The 25,749-nt window shown below is 40.9% G+C and overlaps 1 protein-coding gene across 1 annotated transcript; it reads right to left on the reverse strand.

Annotated features, from left to right (window-relative positions):
- Positions 1–1,335: 1,335 nt before the first annotated feature.
- Positions 1,336–19,957, reverse strand: TRHR (thyrotropin releasing hormone receptor). The gene is made up of 2 exons (XM_065752986.1): positions 19,163–19,957; positions 1,336–1,743 (listed from the first exon to the last, which is right to left on the reverse strand). Exons 1-2 carry the CDS (start codon positions 19,955–19,957, stop codon positions 1,336–1,338), a joined length of 1,203 nt encoding a protein of 400 aa, XP_065609058.1.
- Positions 19,958–25,749: the final 5,792 nt, after the last annotated feature.

A 25,749-nucleotide genomic window follows, 5' to 3' on the forward strand; every position in this document is an offset into this window, starting at 1 on the left:
CTGTTCAAGGTAAAAGAAAAAAATAAAGATTTAATGCTCTTTGCCATCAGATATCTGTTTCTTTGAAGTGTGCTATGATGCCTACAATTAGATCTGCACTTCTGAGGGAGGATAGAGTCAATGGAGAGCAACTACTGTCATAAGTAGTGGCTCTGGCTGTTCTCAGACATGGCCCTGATGATGGCATCCAGTGTGGTGTGAGTCTTTTCAGGACGCATAGCAGCATGTAGGAGGGCAGTTCTTCTCAGTTTCACTCTCTCTTCATCTGCAGAGCAGCCTTGCTGTTCTGAAGAATACAGTAAGAGGTGAAGTACTTGCATATTCCACTGAAGTCCACTCACCTCTTAAAGTTTTGTTCAGCGTTTCATTCAATTAGATCCAGCAGCATATTGTTTTAACACCCCAAGGAACTGTGTTTTCTTGCAGGATGCTAACAGATGCGTTATATGGTAAATTCTGCTATTTGGTGAGCAGAAATGCCTTTATATATCATACAGGTTGGTGCAGAGATCATCTGAAGGATTTGTATGACTTCATACTCAGAACAAGCTGGGTCTCAGGCCTGAAAATTAGAGAGATGAAACAAACTGAGAAATAAATAACTTTCATATCCATAACATCTGCAAGCAGAAATTAAGAAGTAAGTCTTCCAGTGAATTATATGTATTGTAAGATCTTATATATATGGACTTATGAACAGCTAAGTAATGTTGCATAAAAAAGTATCTTGAAAACAGCAACATGCATCATCATATGAAGAGCTGAGTTAGAGAGATGTGCCACATATGGGGTTGGTGCATCTAGCTGGGAAATGGGTGAGCTTTTTCAGAACAAGAGTGCTGCTGTGTGAGACATCTGTGTCTTCTCTTTGTGCCAGCTGCATGGTGCCACCAGGTTAGTTAACCCTGAAATGGAGCCAGAAGGTGACACACAAGAAAATAATGCCCCACTGCCCTCCTGCAGGCAGTCAGAGCACAGTCCCAGAGGAACCAATGAGCTCAGACACCTCCTGCCAGATGTGTACATGACCCATTGTTCCCAGGGGAGGGTATCACCACTGCCTCTGCTTGTCAGGGAGTAAGGCTATGTGTTCTCATTGTTCACTATGTCCCAGGTTCTCCTGGTTACACCATGCCCAGCACATAGAACTTTGAAACCATCAGTTTCCAGACCTTGGAAGGACAGATGAAGTAATGACATTGTCCTGTTTGATGGTATGCCAGTCATCACCACCAACCTTACCCTGTCCCTCACTGCTCTGCCCCACCTGAAAGCTATCCCAGAACCACCCAGTGCACGTCAGCATGCTGTTTTCTGAGGAATACACTGCAAATATTAAAAAGCACTAACTGTTACCTCAGATGACAAGCACGTGTCACCAATGGATGTTTTTGTAGAGGACAGATAGGTATTGGTGACAGTAATATCTTCTAGTTCACTGCTGAAGTGATCAGACTCTTTGATGACATTGTAATTTAGGGCCACACTGTAATTGGCAGGTTTCTTATCCCGTTTCAGATGGCAGTTGCAGAGTTTCCTGAAGGCTGCTCTGAATTTCTGGGACATGAGATTGTAAATCACAGGATTGATGGCACTATTTAAATAAATGCAGATTCTGCAAAATAGCAGGAACCAGTTTTCTTGGAAGGGAGTGGAGAGAAAGGAATTGACAACCACCAGTGTTCGATAGGGCATCCACAGAAACGCAAAGAGGACTACCACCACAGCCAACATCTTGGTAACCTGGAGGGACACAGAGAGACACAAGGTGAGCAGGCTCATACGCACAGCTTGAAAGGATAAACTATGTTCCTAAATCTCTAGGGCCAAAGCTATTACTCACAGACTTTTCAGCTGTGAATTTCAGAACAATATTTGATTCAAAAAGTTCTATTGTAGAAAGAAAAAACAAACAAACAAAATCCAAACACAACAGCATGTGGTTTCAATTTCCTCCTAGTTTTTGTTAAATAACTGTAGATTTTGCAGCTCCTCAAGCTGGAAGATCTCCTTTAGAATAACTCTCTGTAAACTAATTCAGTCTGAAGCCTATTTACATGATCTTATGGGTTTTCAAAAGCCAAAAATATTTTTAAAGGAATAGTTTAATTCCTAACACTAAAATCCTAATATTTAATTAGATTCTCATTATTTGATCTTCATTGTCAAATGTCCATTATCATTTACACACATAGGAATATAAGGGATTATCAGAAGACATGATTATTATATCAGTTTCATCTACCGTGTAAAACAAAAAAAAAACATCCCTGGAGAGTACTCAGGATATCTGAGATGAACAAGAATTGACTTCTTAAGATTTATAAAAAAATTCAAACCTGTAAAAGGATTCTTCCCTTATATTATAATTTACTTTCAACAATTATTGGAAATATATTGCTATATATACAGACAGTAATTGAAATCCTGATATATTTTAATACATATTGTAGATTTTAAACTCTAGTCTTCACACTAAATTATGTTTGAAAATAATTAAAACAAGATAGAAAGTACAGTGAAATGTGACTACGTGGGAAATACATTAAGATAATACAGTGGGATGACCTCACGTACATCAGGAGATGATTTCCTTAACTGTGTGTGCATGAACTGGAAAGAAGCAGCACAGGTTCTGGTGATCTATACCTGCTACTTTTGTTGTTTTTATGATTCTGTGATTCTTTTACTATTTGCCTTTCTTCTTCACATAAAGCAGTTGCTGCCTATTGACAGAACAGTTCAAAGAACTTGTTTTTACTTTTGATTCATTTATGTTATCCTTTTTCCTTTGAATCTGGGTATGTGAAGATATGCATAATGAAGCAACAACTACTGTTGCCACAGGAAACATTTTTTATATGGGCTTTGATTCACTGCTTGCAGAACTGATAGATGTAGATCGGTAAAAGATGAGTTTCAGCTGACTCCTTGGAGACAAATAATTCCACTAAAATTACTCATACAGAGATGCTACGTTTAGTTGTGCCTCTTTGAGGTTAGAATATCTAATTTGCTTTTATTTCGATGAGATAGTTCATTATACACAAAACATGCCATGTCATCACCTGAGTTATGTTTTTTTTTCTGACTACCCATACAGATACATACAAATATAATTAAATTTGTCAGTTTTGTTACAGTTATTAAAATAAAGAATGGGATGAAAAGTCAACATAGTCTACATATTAATATATATAATCTCTTTAAAAGCACAAATACAAGAGCTATAGTTTGATACTATAATTCTTGTTCTTTCTCCTCGTTTTGATTTCTGCTGAACAATTCTGTTCAGCAGGAGTAAAAAAGCAGACTGAGGAATATTATCTCCCTATTTTCTCACTTGACCAATACATCACTTTTTAACTTCTAGACTGCATTTCCTGATTGCTGTGCACAAATCATCACCATAACAGAGCAAACCAAAATACAAATGTCTCAGGTAGCTAAAAAGTGAATTTCTTTTTCTTATCTCCAAGTCAAATCTGAAAGGATCAGTTCTGTGAGCAAGGCTGCAAGGATTGCTGTGATTCAGTCCTGGCTTTCTCTGTCTCACAAAGACTGGGGATTCCTTATCTCTCCTTCCTTTCATCCCTCCAGTTTGAGCCCAGTGTACAGTTCTCAACTGAGCAAATCCATTTGATGAGAATAATCATTTATAAAAATAATGTGGAAAATAATCCACATTTAAAGGAAGACGGTAAGCCTTTGTAGGACTTGGGTTAACAATGGAACTAACAGATATGTTGCGATAGCTCAGGCAGTCAGAGTGAGAGTGGGTAATAGTCCACAAAGGTATTGGAGTACTTTGCAACCAGAAGATTATCAGGGAAATTTGTAATCTTATCAACTGATTAGTGACAGTTTAAGCTTCTTCTGAGTATGTCTTTAAAGAACAATTGCTCAAAATATCACTTTCCATGGTGTAGCTTTCACTTTGAATCCTAGTTTGCATTATAAATAAATTTATCATACCTACTATCAGGAAATGGAAATATATTAATTCATGAAATTTTAAGTCACATAATTGATACGGCACAGCAATGAAAACATGGCTATTATTCCGCTAGTCAAGTTTTATATGCCACAAAGACATATGCATATGAATTGCACAAACTATTAACTAAACTTACGTGTGCTTGTGCCTTTACGTGTATTTTTACTACCTTGTAACATCACTAGCTTATACTGTTGTCATGTTCAGCTTACTGAGACTGTTGTATTTTACAAAATATTAGGACTGACTCTTAGGACCAGATAAAATACATCACAGTGTCAGCAGAAAGTACACTGAGCTGAGATCAATTCCGATTGCAGATCTGAATGAATCACAGAATATTCTGAGTTGGAAGAGACACACAAGGATCATCAAATCCAAACCCTGGCTCAACTCAGGACCACCCACAACTGAAACCCTACATTTGGGAGCATTGTCCAAACACATCTTGAAATCCTATGTCCTGGGGAGCCAGTTCCCATGCCTGATTGCACTTTGGTCAGAGCCTGTCCCTGAACCACCCCCCCCTCCCTCTTCTGACTCAGCTCCATGTTGCTTCCTCGGGCCCTGTCCCTGTCAGAGAGCAGAGCTCAGTGCCCCTCCATCCCCTGGATCCCTTTCCATTGGGCTGCTGTCCAACCTGTCATCCCCCAGCCAGGGTATCCATATATGTACAAGGACAAAAAGTCTGTCAAGAAACCATTGCACTCAAAACCTATCATTCCCTAGTCATCGTGTAAACTGAAGACAAAGTAACCTGTGACTACAGCTAAAGGTTCTCATTTTCACCTCTTGAATATACCAGCACTAATGAAGAGTGTGAAGATCAGACCAGAGTGCTGAAAACTAATCGCTTTTCTATACAGCTGGTTTTCAGTTTGCTCAGGGTAATGTTCCAACTCACACTAACCCATGCTCTGCTACAGCGACTACAAAGACTGCAATAAATAAGAGCCTTAATTGCTTCAGTTGATGCAAGCCAACAAGAATTCCCCACAATTCTAAAATGTCTACAGCTTGTCCCTCTTGGAGGCAGAGTTTTCTTGTTCTTTCACTTTAGACCATAACTGTTGTGCAGATGACAGCAGCTCCTCTGCTTTGAACTGATTAGTTTGTCCCCATTGTGAAAGGAGGGCTTGTCACACCTCTGTACTCCCAGGGCTCCTGACCTAAAGCTGCTGCAACAGGCTGTGGGCTTTACTTTTTCCCCCAGTTTTGCCTATGCAGATGAGTCCAGTATCTACACGTATGATGTAAGCCAAAGCTGCTTTCTTCTCCATGTCAAAAATCTCCACTGGATGGACGGGTATGCACAGAAGTAGGGGAAAGTTTGGCCCATTTTCTTAACTGTCACAGCCATTTTGAAATTACTTCATATGAAACACAACTAAACATTTTTACTGTCAACCCTGTCTGCAGCTGAGTGGTTGGAACTAGATGATATTTAAGGTCCCTTCCAACCTAAGCCATTCAGTGATTCAGTGATTCTGTGACTATTTTTGTAGGGGTTAATTATTTTGTATCAGTGAAGTGGGACATAAAAGGGAAGGGGAAAAACTTTTTAAGGACTTTTTTAGTACCTATTCTATCAAGCCACACATTAAAGTTCTCTGTAAACAGAAGCAGAGGGTACTAGTATGTCCACTAAGTACTCAGGCAAGGGCAAGCACACTGATTGTTCTTTTCTTGTGGATATGCAAAGCCTCAGAGTACAAATTATTCACAGTTAAAGAAATTGAAAACATGATTATAAGTGAGAAAATCTGTTTTAATCCAAATTTCAAGTGTACTTTGAATGTTTTTTAAACAATCCTAGGGGCCCTTAGATAATTTGATTGGACTAAAGCAGCTAACTTTGTGAGATATGCATAACATTCTATTCCAAGTGTAAATAAATGTTTGTTATCTAAATTTGTAATAATTTTTCACTGTTCCCTTCATATCTAGGAATTCCTTTGGCGAAATTATAAAATATACTTGCAAGCAAGTAATTCAACATTTATGTTATGCATGGACAAGAAAGAAGTTGGGATCTATTGGCTAGCTGAAGTACAATGGAAGTGTAGAAGAAACCAGAACAAGATCTGATCTGGAGGAGTGGACAAATGTGGACTGAGAGAGAAAAGGAAGTGTAGATCTCAAGTTTTGATTCCATGAGCACATCAGTAACACAACACATAGGCTCTTAGCTGCTAGTAAAGGGTTTCTTCCTTGTCTTCCCAGCCACTTGCCCCATCCTCTTTGACTCTCTCTTCAGAGATAATGAGCTGCTTGCCCAGGTATTTCACAGGTCAGGTACTTGTTGAACTTAAGAGGATTTATTTTTTCATGAGTTTTCAACACCTTCCTGTGTGACAGGCACATTCCTTTTCTGTCTGTTAGTCTACTAATTATAAGTTCTTTTTTATTCCTTTCTGCAATGCCTGGGTCTTCAAAACATTTTCCCTTTACTGCTTTCTGAGCAGAACTAAATAATTCAAAGAGTCAGAAAAAGAAGTGTTAGCATTTCAGAAATGCAGAGACATCCAGGACCTGAGCTAGTACTTAAAATAAAATAAAATAAAATAAAATAAAATAAAATAAAATAAAATAAAATAAAATAAAATAAAATAGTAGAAATGAAAAGTTTTCTTTCCCTCTGGTCTTTTTAATAGTCTTGGGAATAGAATGCCTAAAATGGACAGTGTCAGTGAAACTGGAGTTGTCCTTCAGCTTTTACTGTCACATTCTGAATTCACTGTCCTATATAGTAACATAAAATAAGTTGCTAAACCTTCTGAAGTTCAAGTAACAGCCATTATCTTTTATTTCTGCAAGCAGTGGGTACTTACTGTTACTGGAATTGTGATAGTGAAAAAAAAAAAGAAAAGAAATGTTTATTTTAATATTGACAACCGTGTGTAGCATAATTGTTTTTAAACAAATAAACTGAAAGAATGGATCAGCCTTTTTTTTTCTCTTCTGTAACACTCAGAATTAATTACAAGTACATTTTTAAACATATTTTCAAGCATAAACGTCTCAGTAGCTCATCTGTCTCCTTTAATCTACATCTAGATTAAAATTTTCAGTCTTGATGATCTTTTGATATATTTCCAGAACGTGGACTCAAGGATACCCTCAAACACTCACCATGGGAAAGATGCTTTCAGTTGTTAAGTATGCTGTAAGCATTCAGCTCCTACATTATGTGGATTCCGTGGTGTGTGTGTGTGTGTGTACATGTTATAATGCAAATATGTGTATTTCACCTGCCCTTAAGATTAAATTAAGTAGAACTTCTTTATATGTTGGTGCAAAGGTAAAAGAAGGCTATGATTAAAGACTAAATAATTATTGCCTTAAATTTCAGATATGTAAAGCTAAGTTGAAATATGTATGTGAATATATTGCAAGTTGAAAATGAACTTCATGATGGAGCAATGAGCTGACTTTAATGAATCTCCCTTGCCTACAATTGCAATGCTATTTATGTGCTATAAATGCCTGTAACTTCAGTTAATAAGGTTTCTCAATTGCTGTTCATTTTGACTAGGATAGAGTTGGGTAATGTGTTTTCTGGAAGATTTAACAATATGGATGGTTTGCAAGTACCAGTAACAGGCTATTTTAGACTAACAAATATGCAGATTCATAAACCAAAGCCTGAATCAAAGATTTAATTATTGCAGCTGTCTCTGCAAAAACTAAAATCCACTGGCTATATAAATGGGCTGAGAAGCCAAAGGTCTTCAAAGACTAGGAAAGAAATAGTCCTCCTGTACTTGGCACTGGTGAGGCCCCACCTCAAGTACGTGTGTTCAGTTTTGGGCACCTCAGTACAGAAAGGACATTGAGGTGCTGGAGCAGGTCCAAAGAAGGGCAACGAGGCTTGTGAAGGGCTTGAAGAATATGTCCTACGAGAAGAGACTGAAGGAACTGGGGCTGCTTATCTGGGGAAGAGAAGACTGAGGGGAGACCTTATTGCTCTCTTCAAATACCTGAACAGACAACCTGAAATACCTGTGACAGCAGCATGAGTGGCGTTGGTCTTCTCTCACTTGAGACAGGTGACAGAACAAGGGGAAATATCCTCAACTTGCACCAGGGGAGGTTTAGGTTGGATATCAGGAAAAAAATTATTTATAGAAAAGGTTGTTAAGTACTGGAATAGGCTCCCCAGGGAGGTGATTGAGTCACCATCTCTGAATGTGTTTAAAAACCATTTGGATGTGGTGCTCAGGGACATGATTTAGCAGTGAGTTGTTAGAGTTAGGGTAGTATGGTTAGGTTGAGGTTGGACTGGATGATCTTGAAGGTCTTTTCTGAGAAATTCTATGTTTCTGTGATTCTATGACTAGGGAATGCTGAAAATTGTATTAAATATATCATGTTAAAAAAGGGAGAGTGTTTTGACCTACAACTTGATTGGTTGCTTATTGTAAAGATTAACTAACCAAAAATACCTGAATAATTCAGTAAGTGAAAAAGATTGAGTAAAATCACACTTATAATGGATTTCTCAAGTAGAAGCCTGTAGAAATCCTCTTTGAAATACATACCTAGCAGGAAGCAGAGGTAGGAATGCTTCCTTCCTAGGCAGGTTTGTTACTTGTTGTAGTGAAATCTCAAACAAATTTTTTCCTCTGGACTCTTGAAAAGTGCCTATATTTGAGACCATAAAACATCTTAAAGAATAGTGCCACTAAAATATTGTCCATATTGAAATCAATGACAGGTCACTTACTAATGAGAAGAATTAGGATGTTATACTGCCACTCGCTCATAAAATGACTTGAAATATCCACCTTCAATTGTTTTTGTGCTTAAATTTTCAAGTGGATTTAAGAATGGAGTTTGATGTGTTCTGTAAGCACATGTTGGTACTTCTTTGCCTAATAGCATTCAGTTGCAGTATAAACAAATAACTCCTAATTTAAGTAGTTGTCCAATATCAGCAGTGACATATGCTGTTTCATAAAAGAAAAAATGTGTTAGAAATTGATGAGAAAATAAAATTTAATATGTGCTTTTCCCTCTATTTTGACATTAAAAAAAAAGGACTGATTTTTTATCTATCTTGTCTTCCCCATTAAGTTTTGTCTTGCAGCGCTTTGAACAAACAACTCTTCAGGGGACCCTGAATAGTACTTCTAAGGTTTTGTCTTTAGCTGCTGTTGCTACGAGGGTACTGACCATTTAGTAAATAGATTTTGCTTCTGCTGGCTTTCCAAACACTGAACTGAAATAAATAATGTTCACTGAACCAATATAGTTCAGTGACTTGTAAATCACATGGGTGGGAGGATGAGAGCAGGGAAAGGAATGAAAGCATTTCTACCTGGAAGCTCTGACTTGCATTCATCAGATATGTCATACGGTCTGAGCTAATCCCTAGAGATCTCTCAGGAAAAAAAAAATGTTAAAATATGCTTGACTCACCATTATATAATACATTTCAGGCCTTCCTTCTAAATCATAGAACGATCTAAATTGAAATGTCTGAACTCTTTTTTCCGCCTTTTGTGGTGGCAATGTGTTTATTTGTGATAGAAACTGAAAGTACTTGTTCTAATGCATCTGAACATGGTCCACCTATTCTCCTGCAGTAGCCACCTTCTTCCTTCCTATTTGACTCAGTGTTCATCATCCATACACCCCCTGCCTCATCTCAGGCAGTTGGCCTCCAGTTGTGAGAAAACTTTTATTTTACTCTATATTTGCTTCCTCTCTGAGTTTACAGCTATCCTGGATGCCATGTAATGGTTACTACTCTCTTGTCCTTCTTCATAGAATCATCAAATCATAAAATTACTTCAGTTGGAAGGGACATAAAGGTAATCCAGTTCCTACCTGCCTGCCATGGGCAGGGTTACCATCCAATAGATGAGAGTACCCAGGGCCCCATCCAACCTGGGCTTGAACATCACTGGGGATAGGGCATCCACAGCTTCTTTAGGCAATCCTTTCTACTCACCACCCTCTGAAAAATTTCCTCCTGTTTTCTCAGGAATATCTTCCTGTTTTTAGTGCTCCCTTCCTTTAGTTTAAAGCCCTTGTAAGAAGTCAGTCTCCCTTCTAACTATAAGCTCCCTTTAAGTACTGTAAGGCCACAATGAGGTCTCCCCAGAGCCTTCTCTTCTTCAGGTTGAACAGGCCCAACTCCCTCAGCCTGTCTTTATAGGAGAGGTGCACCAGCTGTATGGGAACTGCTGAATCACGGCCTGAACCACTGATTGGTCACCTGAGGTGAGCACCAAGTCAGCCATGGGGGCACAGGTGAAGGTGATATACCTGTGTGGGTGGAAGGGGTGGAGCCTAGTTCCTCCTCTCTCAAACCCCATTTAAGGGCTGACCACCACCAGGGAAGGATCTCTTCTTGGAGATCCCTCCCATGTGGAGTCCTCTGCGAGCCTTGTCATCTTAAAGGTGAGCCATCTTCTCTTTTGTATTACCTGTATAACTGTTTGTATAGAACTACTTGAAATATACCATCTTCTATACTATTCCCTGGTGGAGTATCGTCATTAGGAGTTATTTACTCTACATTTGGCGAGCCAGGCAGCTCTAACTAAATCCATAATGTCGTTTATTTGGAGTATATTTAAATGGGCCAAGGGGGAGAACGTTACCCCCCTAGAACAGATAATCCCTGGTCTAATTCCAGGATTCATGGGGTCACCCTACTATGGATTGGCATCCGTTATTGAGAAATGGGGACCCATGCGGGTTCCAGGGACTGCCGCTCCTTCTCCATCTTATTTGACTGACTACTTTGTAGGATTAGATAAAGACATACTTATTACCAAGGAGCGGCGGTTAGCTGCCTCTGCAGTAGCCTGGCCATTAGTAATGGCCATACTCAAGTTAGATGTCGCAAATGTTAATATGGAAACTGAAAATCAGCTATTACGAGACCGTATTGAGAAACTGGAACAACAGCTGGGTACGTTAACAACCAAAAAGCCTGGCCTAAATGTCCCCACAAGACAAATAAGGAATATATTGGTAGAAGACACCCCAAAATCAGAGGAAGAAGACTCTGATATGACAGGGGAAAAGATCTCTAAGGCAGATCTCGAAACTCCATCTATGATGGACCCATTCGAGATTCGGCCTATTATAACTCAAAAAACAAAGAAGGTACAGGATAGACCAGCAGGGGTGCCTCCTGACCAATGGCCCCCTGCAGAAACCTGCCTCCATGTGACCGCTCGTCCATACACAGCTAATGAGTTGATGGACCTAGTACAACGGTTCCATCAGAAACCAAGAGAAAGCATACCATCATGGCTCCTAAGGTTATGGGATGCAGGAGCTGAAAGTGTTTTAGTAAATGGAACAGAAATGTCAAAATTAGCATCTATAACGATAAACCCGGCATTAAGACAAAGATTATATGCAGCTGTCCATTATAATGAGGAAAACCATTCTATTATAGATTGGTTGATGGCTGCATGCCGCTTAACATGGCCCAATAAAACCGATATCCCTCTTAATACTGGTTTGTGGTCCTCTATGGAGGACCTCCAGACCTATATCAGAGAACTGGGTATGAGGGAGGCTCTGTATGCGGACACTTTTGAAAGCCCCGATACGGAAAAATTTACAGCGGGCATGAGAGATCTAATACTACAGCAGGCCCCCTCCCACCTATATGGGATGTTGGTTTCCATATTAAATCCGTTGGTGGCATCAGAAGCCATCGTACAGCAGGCAGCCCAGTTAGTAGCAGACTTAGGGGAGACGGAGCGCGTAAGAACCAGGCGTAATGTTCGTATAGTGGAAGATGCTGAGGCCTTCCCTATTAGAACTAAAAAGCCTGCTCCACGGATGCCCCGATCAGGCCCCGTACGGGTATCCCGGAGGACTATGTTTAATGATCTCATACGGGCTGGGGTTGCATTTACCAAAATTGATGGGCAACCCAACCATGTTTTGTTACAGCTGTGGAAACAGCTTAGAAATGATCAGAAATTTCAGAGTGCTCCCAGAAAATCGGGAGTACGAATTATAGAAAAAACACCAACAACAACCTGGAATTTGGCTGACTTTATAATACCGAACAGAAGGAAAAAATATCCGCAGGTGTCACAGGCTACAGTGCCTGAGCCACCTGTGGCAAAAGATTTAGATCTGGCAAAATTCATGGATTAACGGAAAATTCTGGTCCCCATAGGGCCTCTAGCTGTGACCGGAGGCCCTATGTAGAACTAACAATATTCTGGTCCAGGACAAATGTGCAGAAGGTGATGGCTCTAGTGGATACTGGCGCAGAAACATCGATTATATATGGAGACCCAACGAAATTTAAGGGTAATAGAGTGATGATTGGTGGGTTTGGGGGACAGACTATTCCAGTCACCCAGACGTGGTTGAAACTGGGGGTTGGGCGTCTCCCGCCCCGGGAGTATAAGGTGTCGATTGCCCCAATTCCAGAATATATCTTGGGCATAGACATTCTATGGGGTCTGGCTCTCCAGACAACTGTGGGAGAGTTCAGACTACGGCAGAGGTACATTAGTATCCGGGCAATACGGACAATATTGAGGGGCCATGCGAAACATGAGCCCATTTGTTTGCCAAAACCACGCCGGATTACTAATGTAAGACAGTACAGACTCCCGGGTGGACAAGAAGAAATATCAAAAACAGTGCAGGAATTAGAGAAAGTAGGTATTATAAGGCCTGCACACAGCCCATATAATTCCCCCATATGGCCAGTACGGAAGTCGGATGGAACATGGAGAATGACGGTGGATTATAGGGAACTGAATAAGGTCACGCCGCCCATCCATGCGGCCGTACCCAATATTGCCTCCTTAATGGACACTCTTAGTAGGGAAATTAAAACCTACCATTGTGTCCTGGATTTAGCGAATGCGTTTTTTAGCATACCTATTGCTAAAGAATCACAAGATCAATTTGCATTTACGTGGGGAGGCAGGCAGTGGACCTTTCAGGTCTTGCCACAGGGGTACGTGCACTCACCAACATACTGTCATAATTTGGTGGCACGTGACCTGGCTGATTGGAGGAAACCAAACAGTGTGAACCTATACCACTATATTGATGACCTCCTGTTAACATCCGACTCACTGGAAGCAGTAGGGGAGGCAGCAGATTCATTAACTGCCTACCTAAGTGAAAGAGGATGGGCTATCAATCCTCAAAAAGTGCAAGGTCCAGGACTGTCCGTAAAATTTCTAGGGGTAGTCTGGTCAGGAAAGACCAAAGTATTACCTGATGCCGTCATAGATAAGGTTCAGGCATTTCCAGTCCCTACAACACCAAAGCAGCTGCAGGAATTCCTGGGTATATTGGGATATTGGCGTTCCTTTATACCTCATTTGGCGCAGCTGCTGAGACCTTTATATAGACTTACCAAAAAGGGCCAATTATGGGACTGGGGGAGAACAGAACAGGATGCTTTTCAACAGGCGAAACAGGCAGTTAAACAAGCCCAGGCACTGGGTATATTTGATCCTACCCTTCCAGCTGAGCTAGATGTTCACGTAACTCAAGATGGCTTTGGCTGGGGCCTGTGGCAACGTCAGAGTTCTGTTCGGACCCCCATTGGATTTTGGTCTCAGGTGTGGCATGGAGCAGAGGAAAGATATAGTATGATTGAAAAACAGTTATTGGCTGCCTATTCTGCATTACAAGCGGTAGAGCCAATAACCCAAACGGCCGAAGTTATAGTCAAGACTACATTGCCAATCCAGGGGTGGGTAAGAGATCTGACCCACCTTCCTAAGACGGGGGTGGCCCAGGCGCAGACGGTGGCACGATGGGTTGCCTATCTCAGTCAGAGGAGTAGTCTATCTTCCTCACCGTTGAAAGAAGAGCTTCAGAAGATTCTTGGCCCAGTAACGTATCATAGTGATGCACCAAAACAAACTTCGGTTGCTCCACCACAGAAGAGTCCCGTCCAGGAAGGAAAATATCCTATTCCTGAAGATGCCTGGTACACGGATGGGTCCAGCAAGGGCAACCCAAGTAAGTGGAGAGCAGTAGCGTACCATCCTGCCACAGACACAATCTGGTTCGAAGAGGGGGATGGTCAAAGCAGCCAGTGGGCAGAGCTGCGGGCGGTGTGGATGGTTATAACCAAAGAACCTGGTGATGGTATCCTGAATATTTGCACAGATAGTTGGGCTGTGTATCGGGGGCTCACTCTTTGGATCGCACAGTGGGCCACCCAGGATTGGACTATCCACTCCCGACCGATCTGGGGCAAAGATATGTGGTTAGACATATGGAATACAGTCAAACACAGAACTGTGTGTGTCTACCATGTTTCTGGTCATCAACCCCTACAGTCACCAGGAAATGATGAAGCCGACACACTGGCCCGAGTTAGATGGGTTGAGAACTCTCCATCTGAGAATATCGCTTACTGGCTACATCAAAAGCTGCGGCATGCTGGGCAGAAGACCATGTGGGCAGCCGCTAAAGCGTGGGGACTGCCCGTACAACTATCGGACATCGCTCAAGCATGCCGAGACTGTGACGCCTGCTCTAAGATAAGACCGAGGTCGTTGCCTGAAACTACAGCCCATCTTGCTAGAGGACACAATCCTCTACAGAGGTGGCAGGTTGATTATATTGGGCCTCTCCCTCGGTCTGAGGGGGCGAGATATGCCCTAACCTGTGTCGACACCGCGAGTGGGCTAATGCAGGCCTATCCAGTACCAAAAGCCAACCAGGCATACACTATAAAGGCACTCACAAGGTTGATGGCTGCCTACGGGACACCGCAAGTCATCGAGAGTGACCAAGGAAGTCATTTCACGGGTGCAGTGATACAACGCTGGGCAGAAGAAAATAATATTGAGTGGCGATTCCACCTGCCATATAATCCAACGGGGGCAGGCCTTATCGAACGTTACAATGGTATTCTCAAGGCTGCCCTGAAGACAGACTCTCAGTCCCTGCAGGGGTGGACAAAGAGACTCCATGAGACCCTGCGGGACCTGAATGAAAGACCTAGAGATGGCAGACCCAGTGCCTTGAAAATGTTACAAACAATATGGGCCTCCCCACTTAGGATCCAAATTACGGGCACCGATAATGAAGTGAAACCTCAGATTGGCAATGAGAACAACCTTCTGCTCCCTGCCCCTGAGGACCTAGAACCAGGTACCAATAGAATAAAATGGCCCTGGAAGGTGCAGGTAGGACCACGATGGTGCGGCCTACTTGCACCTTGGGGGAGATTATTGGAGGTGGGGGGTTCGGTAGCTCCTCCGGTTATAGGTACATGGCCTACTGAAATAATGGTTAACACTCCAGTCTTCATTGCTAAGGGGACCCCTATCATGTCTCTGTGGCAGATCAGGACACCCCCTTTGGTGCCTGATATAGTCGTACAGCCACAGACATCGGGTCAAAGGGTCTGGTACAGGCGACCAGGGCGTGCCCCTGTACAAGCTGAAGTGTTAACCCAAGACAGGAATACGGCCTGTATCTTGCCCTGGAAAGCGGATCTTCCCCTCTTGGTACCTCTAAAACACTTGTATTACTCCCCATAAGTCTATGAATCACCAGAAGGAATCAAAACAATACTGCAGTGTTCCAGAGTTGTTATAAGACCATGTGAAGCATCTGGTGATGGTCTAACCGGGACTGATGACACGTAAGATGGACCTGCACTGTATGATTACATGCTTCCAGTAGATACCACCGAGCACTGGCCCAAAGAAGAGTTCGACGGATGCGCCGATCATCACTCATATCAGATTACATCAGCATGCGTTGCGACGGGCAATTATGTAAGCGTCGCGATGTATTGGGTCTCTGTATCAAGGGGAACTCACCTTATGGTTACTTGATCAGTGGTTCATGTCGTGAAGGGGTGGAGTGTATGGGAACTGCTGAATCACGGCCTGAACCACTGATTGGTCACCTGAGGTGAGCACCAAGTCAGCCATGGGGGCACAGGTGAAGGTGATATACCTGTGTGGGTGGAAGGGGTGGAGCCTAGTTCCTCCTCTCTCAAACCCCATTTAAGGGCTGACCACCACCAGGGAAGGATCTCTTCTTGGAGATCCCTCCCATGTGGAGTCCTCTGCGAGCCTTGTCATCTTAAAGGTGAGCCATCTTCTCTTTTGTATTACCTGTATAACTGTTTGTATAGAACTACTTGAAATATACCATCTTCTATACTATTCCCTGGTGGAGTATCGTCATTAGGAGTTATTTACTCTACACCAGCCCTCGAGCATCTTTGTGGCCTGCTCCAACATCTCCATACCTTTCTCATGCAGGTGGGCCTCAGACCTGGATGCAGCACTGCAGATGGGGCTTCACAAGGGTGAAGAGTGGTGTGAGGAAGTTACTCTTCACATTTCAGAAAGACAGCTTCTAAGTCAGGGTTATATTTCATACCAGAAACCTAACTATCATTTCTGAGAAAAATAATTGAAATTGCACAACTGTATGACTCATTGTAAAAATTACTGTGGCTATATTGAAACTTGACATTGACTTGGAAGCTGACAATAGAAATACAAAGTTCATAGCATATGCTTAACACTAACACAATAATATAGGTAGAAATTGTCTAAAAACAACAGGATGATGAAATCTATTTCTGCTATAAGTTAGAAACAGATTCAGCTAGTGCTCTTCAGCTGACAGGTAGCTGCTGCATGATAAAGTAGGGGAGGGAGCCTGCTGTTATCCAGGTAATTAGCAAGCTTAATTAGGACACTTCAACAAAGGAACACTTTCAAAACATAGATGAGATAATGGGTAGAACATTAAATTAAATTGTATGACTTAACAGTCTGGGTCAAGCTAAATTCATGTTAGCCAGGCAATCCAAGACAGACTAAGCGGATGCTTCAATTCACATACTGCTATGTTGGATTAATCATTAATCATCATCAACATAAGTTCTGAATAGCCTTGGGTTAAGCCTGTGGGAAGGCAGAGGAAACCTATGTAACCTGCTGTCTCACTGTCATATATTATATAAATATGAACTCATAATTGGTGAATTAAGATAATTAATCATAAGAATGCAATGGAAGTGCCCTAGGTGTCCATGTTCCAATGGGACACTGGGAAGAGGCTGGGGCTGCCCCATGCTGGACACAGCTTATTCCAGCCAGTTCCAACTGGCTCCAGGTCCCACTTCAGGGCACAGCTGAGAGACTGAATGTAGCTTGGAGCTGTTACACGGGGCCTTACATTGGCAATAAGTGAAGTTGACTTTCCCCAGGTCAGGTCTGCTTTACCCACAGTGATAACTGATAAGGGATCTCCTGATCTCTATCTCAATCCATGAAGCTTCTTGCTCCTGTTCCTTCCATTTTGTCCCATGGTACCTGCAGGGGAAGTGAGGGAGCATCTGGATGCTTCAGTCCATTGCAGGAACATCATCTGATTTCATTTGTCAGAATATTCCTGGATAAATATAAGAACTGCCACAGAAATAGAACTGTGCACCTCATTGTCAGTTATTTTCTCTGAAGATCGTATGCTGGACATCACATGAAGATTATAGATTTTGAGGCTTTAGATTATCTGAATCTAGACTTGCATTTTGCCATTTCAAAGTGATAAAAACATTTGTGCAAAGGTTAACTAAAAAAGCAATGCTGTCCTTGCTTTGCTTCCCGCATTGCACTACAGAGAAAATGTTAGCATTACTCATAATACAGCTAGTCTCATCCAAGAGGTTGCTTGGGATTTTAGAAAATCTCTTCTGCCTTTACAAACATAAAACACATCACACTATAAACCGATTTTCTGTTTTTGTTATAATTTAACAGCAGCAATCCTTTCCAATACTCAATTCAAACGATTTGTCTGTGTTTCAAGTAATGCTAAGCACAAGTTATCAAGAATATATGCTGAAGAATATCAAGATATATAATATATATCAAGAATATAATATGCTGAAGTGATATTGAGAACTTGAAAATAAATTATCTTCTACTAATTCATGAACACAGTATAATAAAATTAAAGACTTCTGGGTTGAATATTAACTATAACTGGAGATATAATTAAATATAACCTAACCCATGTATTTTAGCTATGCATTCCAAGGCATGGCTCTCATGTTCTGTAAGCTCTTGGTGCTCTAGCAGGCAGCTCAGTTAACTTTTCAGATTAGTTCTATGTCTGTACTAAGGGAGAACCATCCCTCTCATTAAACAGTAGCAACCTTCATAAAATAACAACAACATAAAGTTCATCTTATCACCTTGGGGTGCACTCAGCTTGTTTGATAGAGCATGCAGCTCAGCCTTGCTTCCTGTGGGACTGCACAGAGCAGAGAGACAGAAGCATCACACCTGGCAGATGAGCCCTCTGCTCCATATTCCAGCAGCAGGTGCTGACAGGCACGAAGCAGGCATTCAGTGTGGAGCCACACTCCTCCATGCTCATGCCAAACTGCTGGATGCAGCTGGAGCCTGATCCTGAGAGCCAATCTGCCAAGCGATGCACCAGAATTTGTCAGAATTTGGACTAACTGTGCTAACAGCTGTGTGAGTGGGAGGTAGTAAGGTTCATTGCAAGTGGCCATAAATCATTACATTAACTAAATTCTTGCTATATAAGCATGCATGCAGAGCAATATATAAGAATCTGGTCAGACCTATGCCTCACATTTGTGCCACCAATACAACAAAACAATTTTCTGTGAGATGGAATAGCACAGATACTTAGCATTTACAAGGCATTTTTATATACAGATGTGCTTAAGTAGACTGTTCACAGAGGCAGAGGCATCTGAGACCATAAGGAAAAATAAAAACTCGACTGCATTTGCAGAGTCACACAGTGCCTTAGCAGGGACTAAACCTCAAGACTCCTCAACTCCCAGGATAGTTTATTTTCCTCAGATCTCAAAAGTAGCTTAGGAATCACTTTGTGTATTTGATTTGATTACTAATAGGCTGCAATATAAAGAAACTATCATTAAAAACGTTTCATTCTTTACTGATATTCCCTAATTGCTTTTTGTTACAATAAAAAGAATGCTATTTATTTGCTAGTCCTAGAAGTAGGTGATAAGAAACAGACAAGAAAAAATATGTATCTGAGAAGTTCCGCTTGAAAATGCTTAAAAATAGACATGTTTTACCCCCTTCCACATATTAAGATCAGTGATCTCTGAAACAAGAAGTTTTTAGATTTCAATAAGCTATTGCAAACTGTTGTTCCTACCTGCCTTCTAGAAGCAATAGTGCTATTGAAACTCTTGTTAGTCATCTTGGAATTCACAGTCTTGTTTTGGTGTGCCATGTCATTCCTCCATGTCTTAGAGTTTTCTTTTGGGTCCGAAGGGATGGGATTCAGGAACAGTATTCTAGCAATCAGGCCATAGAGGACAGTTGCAAGTACCATTGGCAAAACATAAAATATACCGAAGTCCATCATGTAGATAGGAGAGTAGTAGCTCCTGGACACCTTGTAGCCACAAGACACAACAGTAGTGTCTTTGTAGACTACTGTATTGAGATCTAGCAGGAAAAACCAGAGCATACAGTATATGGAGGTGAAAGCCCAGACAAAAATAATGATCTTTTTAGCTCTTGAAAATGTGCATAGGAATTGAGCTTTGATTGGGTGGCAGATAGCTATATATCTCTCGATGGTGAAAGCAGTGATGGAAAAAGAAGAAGCATTGATCCCTAGGTACTGGAGATAAGTGATGCAGAGGCATCCCACGTAGCCGTACACCCAGGATTTGTACAGACTTTCAGTGATATTGGGTAGTCCTGCAGCCACAAGCACCATGAGATCTGCCACAGCCAGACTCACCAGATAGCAGTTAGTGGGAGTTCTCATGTGTTTGGTTCTGAGGACCACCAAGACCACCATGATGTTGCCCACGATGCCCAGTCCACAGATGAGGAGGACCAAGAGGACGGTAACTGCTTGATATTCAGCTGTAACGATCTCCTGGCTTGACAGCAGCAGCCCAGTGTGGTTCTGCTCATCCCCTGTGCCATTCTCCATCTTCACCAGCCTGCTGCTGCTCCTGCCTGGCTCTTGGTCTCAGCACATGTTCTCCATGGTCCCTGCAAAAGGAGGAGTGGAGCAGAGGTGAGGTGCAGCCCCAGAGCGCATTCTCCATATAGTCACAGTCCCGTTCCTGTCCTGCTCTCCACTCATCCGAAAGCACCTGGACTTTCAGTCTTTGCAAACTCAATTACCGGATAGGCTAATCCCTCCGAGACTGCAGTTCATGCATAAAGGCTAAAAAACTTTTCTCATGGCTGGTTTGAGGCGTTCGTCAGAACACGGCACGTGGAGATTTCCTCTCCCTAGAGGAGGAGGAGGCAGGGAAAGCAAGCAGCGCTGCTGCACTGCCAACGAGTTGGAGCCCTGCACGGGACTGAGCGGATCCAGCCCTGGCAGCCTTCAGCATCTCTGCTTTCAGGAGGAGCCACAACGTGCCGAGGGTGGAGACAGCAGCGGGAGGTAAAGGGAGAGCGATTTGTAAAGCTCCACAGGTTTGCTGCTTCCCGCTGCTTTCCCTCCGCTCTCAGATGGCTCACGGATCGATCACATTGATCCACCCTGGAGAAAAAGGGTAGATTGACTGGCGATAAAAATACACTGATTTCTAAAACACTGGTTTCCCCCGTGTCCTTGTGGAAGTGCCGGTAATTTACACTTCCCTCCTGCTTTGCAGGGAGCTCTAAGTATCCCTTCAGAGCTGACAGAAAGAAAGAGATCACAGTTTTTGTAAGCAACAAGAAAAACTGGTTTCTTTTCTTTACTTTACATTACTTTACAGACAGTTCTCTGTGAAAGCTCTGTAGATATTACTGTCCTTGCTCCTGAGCCCCTTCTGCTCTTTGCTAGACCGTAGCACAGTCCAGTAACATTGTCAGAGCATGTATTGCTTCTTAATGAGATCACTCCCCATCCACACACAGAGTGTTAATCCACCAGCGTTTTCTCAATGAAGATTCTCCACTGGTTGAATAAACTCATCCTTGCTCAGTCATATTGTGTAAAGCCACAGACAAATAAAAAAACTGCTAGAAGTAATTGCTTTCAGATGCAAGATGAAACATCAGTGCATGCAGTAGCCTTGTACATTTCCAGACTGTATCTGGAAATGAACATAGACCTTTCCTATCCAACCTGCTGCAAATTTGGGTGCCTCAGGGAGTGAAACAGTGGGCAGACCCTTCTCCAGTGGTCTATAAAAGAGTGAAGGAACCCTTGTCAGCTCCCCCATCACAGGGCTCCAACCCTTTGTTTCTGGTTATACTGTTGTGTTAAAAGGTTGAAGATTAAATCTGCCTTAAAATACCTCTTTTTCTTTCTTTTTCTTTCTTCTTTTTCTGCAACTGTTTTTGCCTCAGAATGTGAAGATATGTATTATTTCATGCTTGCTAGCCTTCAGCATCTGCTACGAATCTGTATCTGAGATGGGAGTTGTCACTGTATGACCATAGGATATGGAAAATAGATAACTTGGTTATCACGCAATAGCAAGCATATCTTCAGGAGGTATTCAGAAGATTCTGATAGTATTAGTTAAACCCCATTTTTGGAGCACTTTCCTTTGCTTTCCCTGTAGTACTTCCATGACATATAACGTTCCTGTAAAAACTGAAGTCATTTCAGAAGGAATTTCAAGACAGTAAATATTTGTTCAGTGTAATTAAAGCATCTAGTGTCACAGACTTGGCACAGACATGTGTGATGTGCATTGCCTGTTATATTCAAATTATCTTCTTAACATAATCATCAGTCAGAGATCATATACTGAATCTGGAAATCAGTAAATGATTGGCTTTTTCTCCCGCTTAATACTGTGTGAATTTTGCCAGCAGCTGTGTTGGTGGGTGCAATATTGCAGCCTTCAAAATACACTGGCTAGTTTCAAAACAATTCAGCATTAATATATGCAAGCCTAGCAGCTGTGCCAGAGAAATTGTGAGAGCAGATGGAGCAGAGATTGCTGTGAAACTTTTATAGCACGTCTGCTGCTCCATTTTATACACATACCTGTTGGTCCAGGCATCAGTTGATACTACATGTACAAATGAGCACAGATGCTGTTGGCAATTCCAAACAACAAACAGAAAAACAAATCCTTGAAATATGCTGACTCTTGCTAATAATTTTCTTCTGGCACAACTCTTTGTGTAGGAGAGAGAGGGTATGCATTACATTGATACACCCTGTGCTGTACACTGCTTGGCTAACAACATTCTTGTACCATTTTTTTCCCAATTTGTCTCAATTAAAATGTGTCTGCTCACTCGGGGCACAAAAAGACGTAACAAACTGTTTCATAACATCAGGCACAAACTGAGATGGAACAGTGAATCACTATAACCACTTGCTCCCAATAGCTGTAAATTATTCTTAATTCTGTTTCTCTAACTCAGATCACTTCTCTGGCTGAACAGTAAAGTTCTGAAAAATGGCAAGCAAAAATGGCAATCTCATACTCTATTACATGTCTGTACTCAGAATTCATATAATTGCTTAAATAACTTGTGTTACTTACTATGTATGCACCTGTGGGGAAGTGTTGAGTGCACCTTGCAGCGCAAATGCCTCCAGGTCTGCAGTTTGTAGATAATAAAAGCCACCATCCATGATGGACCTCCAGCGTCATCCAAAGGCTGGCTTTCTACAGTTGGCAACTCGCTACTGGTATGATTAGCTCTAAATGAGTTTTGGATTTACACTTGACATGGTAAAATATTTAAATAACTTCATTTAAGTGGTCAAGTAAAATTTTTTCTCCTACATCTGCTTCACCACACAGCTGCAATTTTGTGCTAAAGCAGAGAGCCTACGGCATAGCTTGGTTCATGGGACAAATCTGCATCTGGAAAAAAACTTTTATGAATGAAAATTTGAGGGAACCAAGCACATGTTATTCAAGATAAATCTCATTACACACTGGCAATAATCTTTCTTTCTAACTTTTTTTCAAAATGATTTTCATCAAAGAACACGTCTGCTAAAGTACTGCAAAAATCCTGGACAAGTTTTTCAGACATGATCATGTGATTTAGGGCTTATTATGACTTGAGGATTCCTAAGTGCATCTCACAAATTCTATTTGTTTTGGAGGATTTGAATCTGCTTACCTGCATAAAAGTGCAAATCCTATATCAGTACTGAGTTTCACTTGTCTTCTTTGTTTACTTTTAATCTTTGTAATGGATCAGTCTTGGATGTTACATCAAAAATTTTTAACCTAATTGATCTGAAAAAACACTCATCACAAAAAGAAAAATGGGTGTAAGCAATCAGTTGGCTCAAGTAGGAAATATGGTTTAATTATTGCCTGGCAACAAGGTCACTGGATACTGTGATCTGCTGACACAGGTCTGAGATCACAGGGCAAAGAAGACTAAAGGATGTTAAAGAGGTCTACTCTTTTCTTCACTAATATCTATCAACATCAGTGGAGAGAAACTGTTACTAGAGAATGATGAAGCAGAGGGAATTTTACCAGAATAAATGCAGAGAGCTCAGACTAGGGATTAGAAAGCCATCTTTAATGAAGCTTTTTTGATTTTCTGAATCTATCCTGCATTGACTGGGACTTCACCATTCAAGAGACTATCATCTAAGTCAAAGTCTTCACAAAAAGTGATCTAAGGAATGAGGATTGTAGCTCAATAGGAATAAAAACAAAATGCTTCATGTCAAAAGGAGAAAGTAAGTACTCAAATTCAATGTGGAAAAGCTGGAAAGTGAACCTTGGAATAGACTGCCTGAAGCAAGAACTGAAGATAAGTAAACAGCCATCAGTCATAGACAGCTAGCTCAACCTTGTAGTCTTAGGAAGGCTGAATGTCTACATGAGGTCTGTTCAGACCCCTTCTTCATTCTTTTCCTTTCTTGTGCACTCTTAAAGGAAATGTGATCCAGATACTTACATTTTCTCTGGGGTTTGGAATGTCCTCAAGTGAAGACTGACAAAGACAGTACTCCATCTGTACTCCAGTAAATGGATAAAGGTACCCTGTATCTAGTGAAAGATCCAATCATAACATTTGCGCCTTAGTATTCATAGGAAGGAGAAATGCCAGAATTCTGCAAACCTTGAAAAAACAGGCCTGCACTCTGCAAACTGAAGTTCACTGTGCTAGGAATTTCAGTCTTGAGAAATTCAGTCCCTTTCCTAGACTGCTGGAAAGCATCCAAAACAGGGAAGATTGGACAAGCCTTACAAAGAGCACAGAGCCGCTGCTGAGCTCTGACACTGCACGGTGTAATGGGCATCAAGATTTCAGTGACACAGCACAGGTATAAGCATGGCAGTCGAAGAGCAGCAGAAGAAGGAGTCCAATTATGGTTACAAAATTGCCATTACCTGAATGGATTAATGCTTTTCAGGCTTTCCTACAATAATGTGTGTGCAGTGAGGTTGAATGCAAGTTGCAAATAAAGGTTATTTATATTCAAGGATAATTGACTTTTTTGGAGATCAGTATGTTATCCTGTCTTTTCCAGGCCAAACCTCTTGTCACAAGTCATTAAAATCATTAAAATAATTATTACTAAGAAAGCGGTCTCCAAAACAGTGTAAAATGTAAAGATGATAGTGAGATCATCTGCAAGTTGATTTTAATAATCATATGCTCCTTTAAGCTGCCTAAAGTTCTGAACCTCTCTGTTTTCTCATTTCATAAGTGAGAAACAAACAGAAGTTTCTTTTCTTCAAAGAGAATTATCTAAATTATATTGTGATTCTCAGTGACAAGCGCACTGGAAAAAATGAAACTGCCTTTTTATGACAATGAAAAGGAAAAAAAGAATACCTCTCCACAGGAAAACAATTACATAAAAGACTATACCTGTAAAAGTAACTTAAAACATTTTTAATATCTTCTTAATATCTTTTTTAATATCTTTTTTTAATATATCCTACTTTTAATATCTTCAATATAATGAGCACTGCATAGACCATAATTTTTCATTAGAAAAAAATATTAAAGATGACTGATAAAATTTCTACAAATGCTTTCAGATATGCTTTTTATGGAAATGAATTCCGGAATCATCTGTGGTCATTTAATGCTATTTTAGATTAAAGAGGATGCTTATAATTTCACAAATACACTCAATTTTTCCAGATGGGTTTAGAGCTATAAAATGTGTAAGGTCAGCACACTGAATGTTGATAAAAAGGTTTTTGACACTACAAAATAAGCCTTGTCCATTTGGCATTAGCATTCAGTTGACTTGAGCACTTCAAAACAATATTGACCTACAAAATGAAAGGATATTTCTGCAAGTAAAACACAATTCCAAGTATTTCGTGTACAGCTGACCATTCTACTTCCTATTTTAGTGATGTATGAAGAAAGTGTGAGAGTTCCTCATTAGTTTGGCTTTTATCATTTTTACCTTGGAAAGCATCATCTCATGTTGCTAATCAACAAATGCTTTACACAGCTATCAAGAGAAATGTCTTTATATGGAGATGACAATTTCTGCCTGAAGCAATTTGTTGAATTGAATTAGTTAGATTAATTGGAATATAATGAGCCACACTACAAACAAGATGTGACTTACAATGCCTAAAGTATACATGTGCCAAATATGATAGACAAAACACTCTAAAAGAATGCAATTTCATGCTCTTTGAGGTCTCATTTCTTCTATTAACAACTGAGATGAGATTAGCAGCCATCAATTAAATGTGAACTTAACAGAACATATACTCAGAGCATGTTATAGAGATAAGCAGCTGCTATTCTTATTGTGATAGAAATCAGAAATCAGTCAGGTCAGGTGTTGTTGGATTATCTTCCTAA

Source organism: Cyrtonyx montezumae, unplaced genomic scaffold, assembly GCF_038088225.1.
Source record: "Cyrtonyx montezumae isolate F1298 unplaced genomic scaffold, pur_monq_1.0 scaffold_8, whole genome shotgun sequence".
In the NCBI taxonomy this organism is placed as follows: Eukaryota; Metazoa; Chordata; class Aves; order Galliformes; family Odontophoridae; genus Cyrtonyx; species Cyrtonyx montezumae.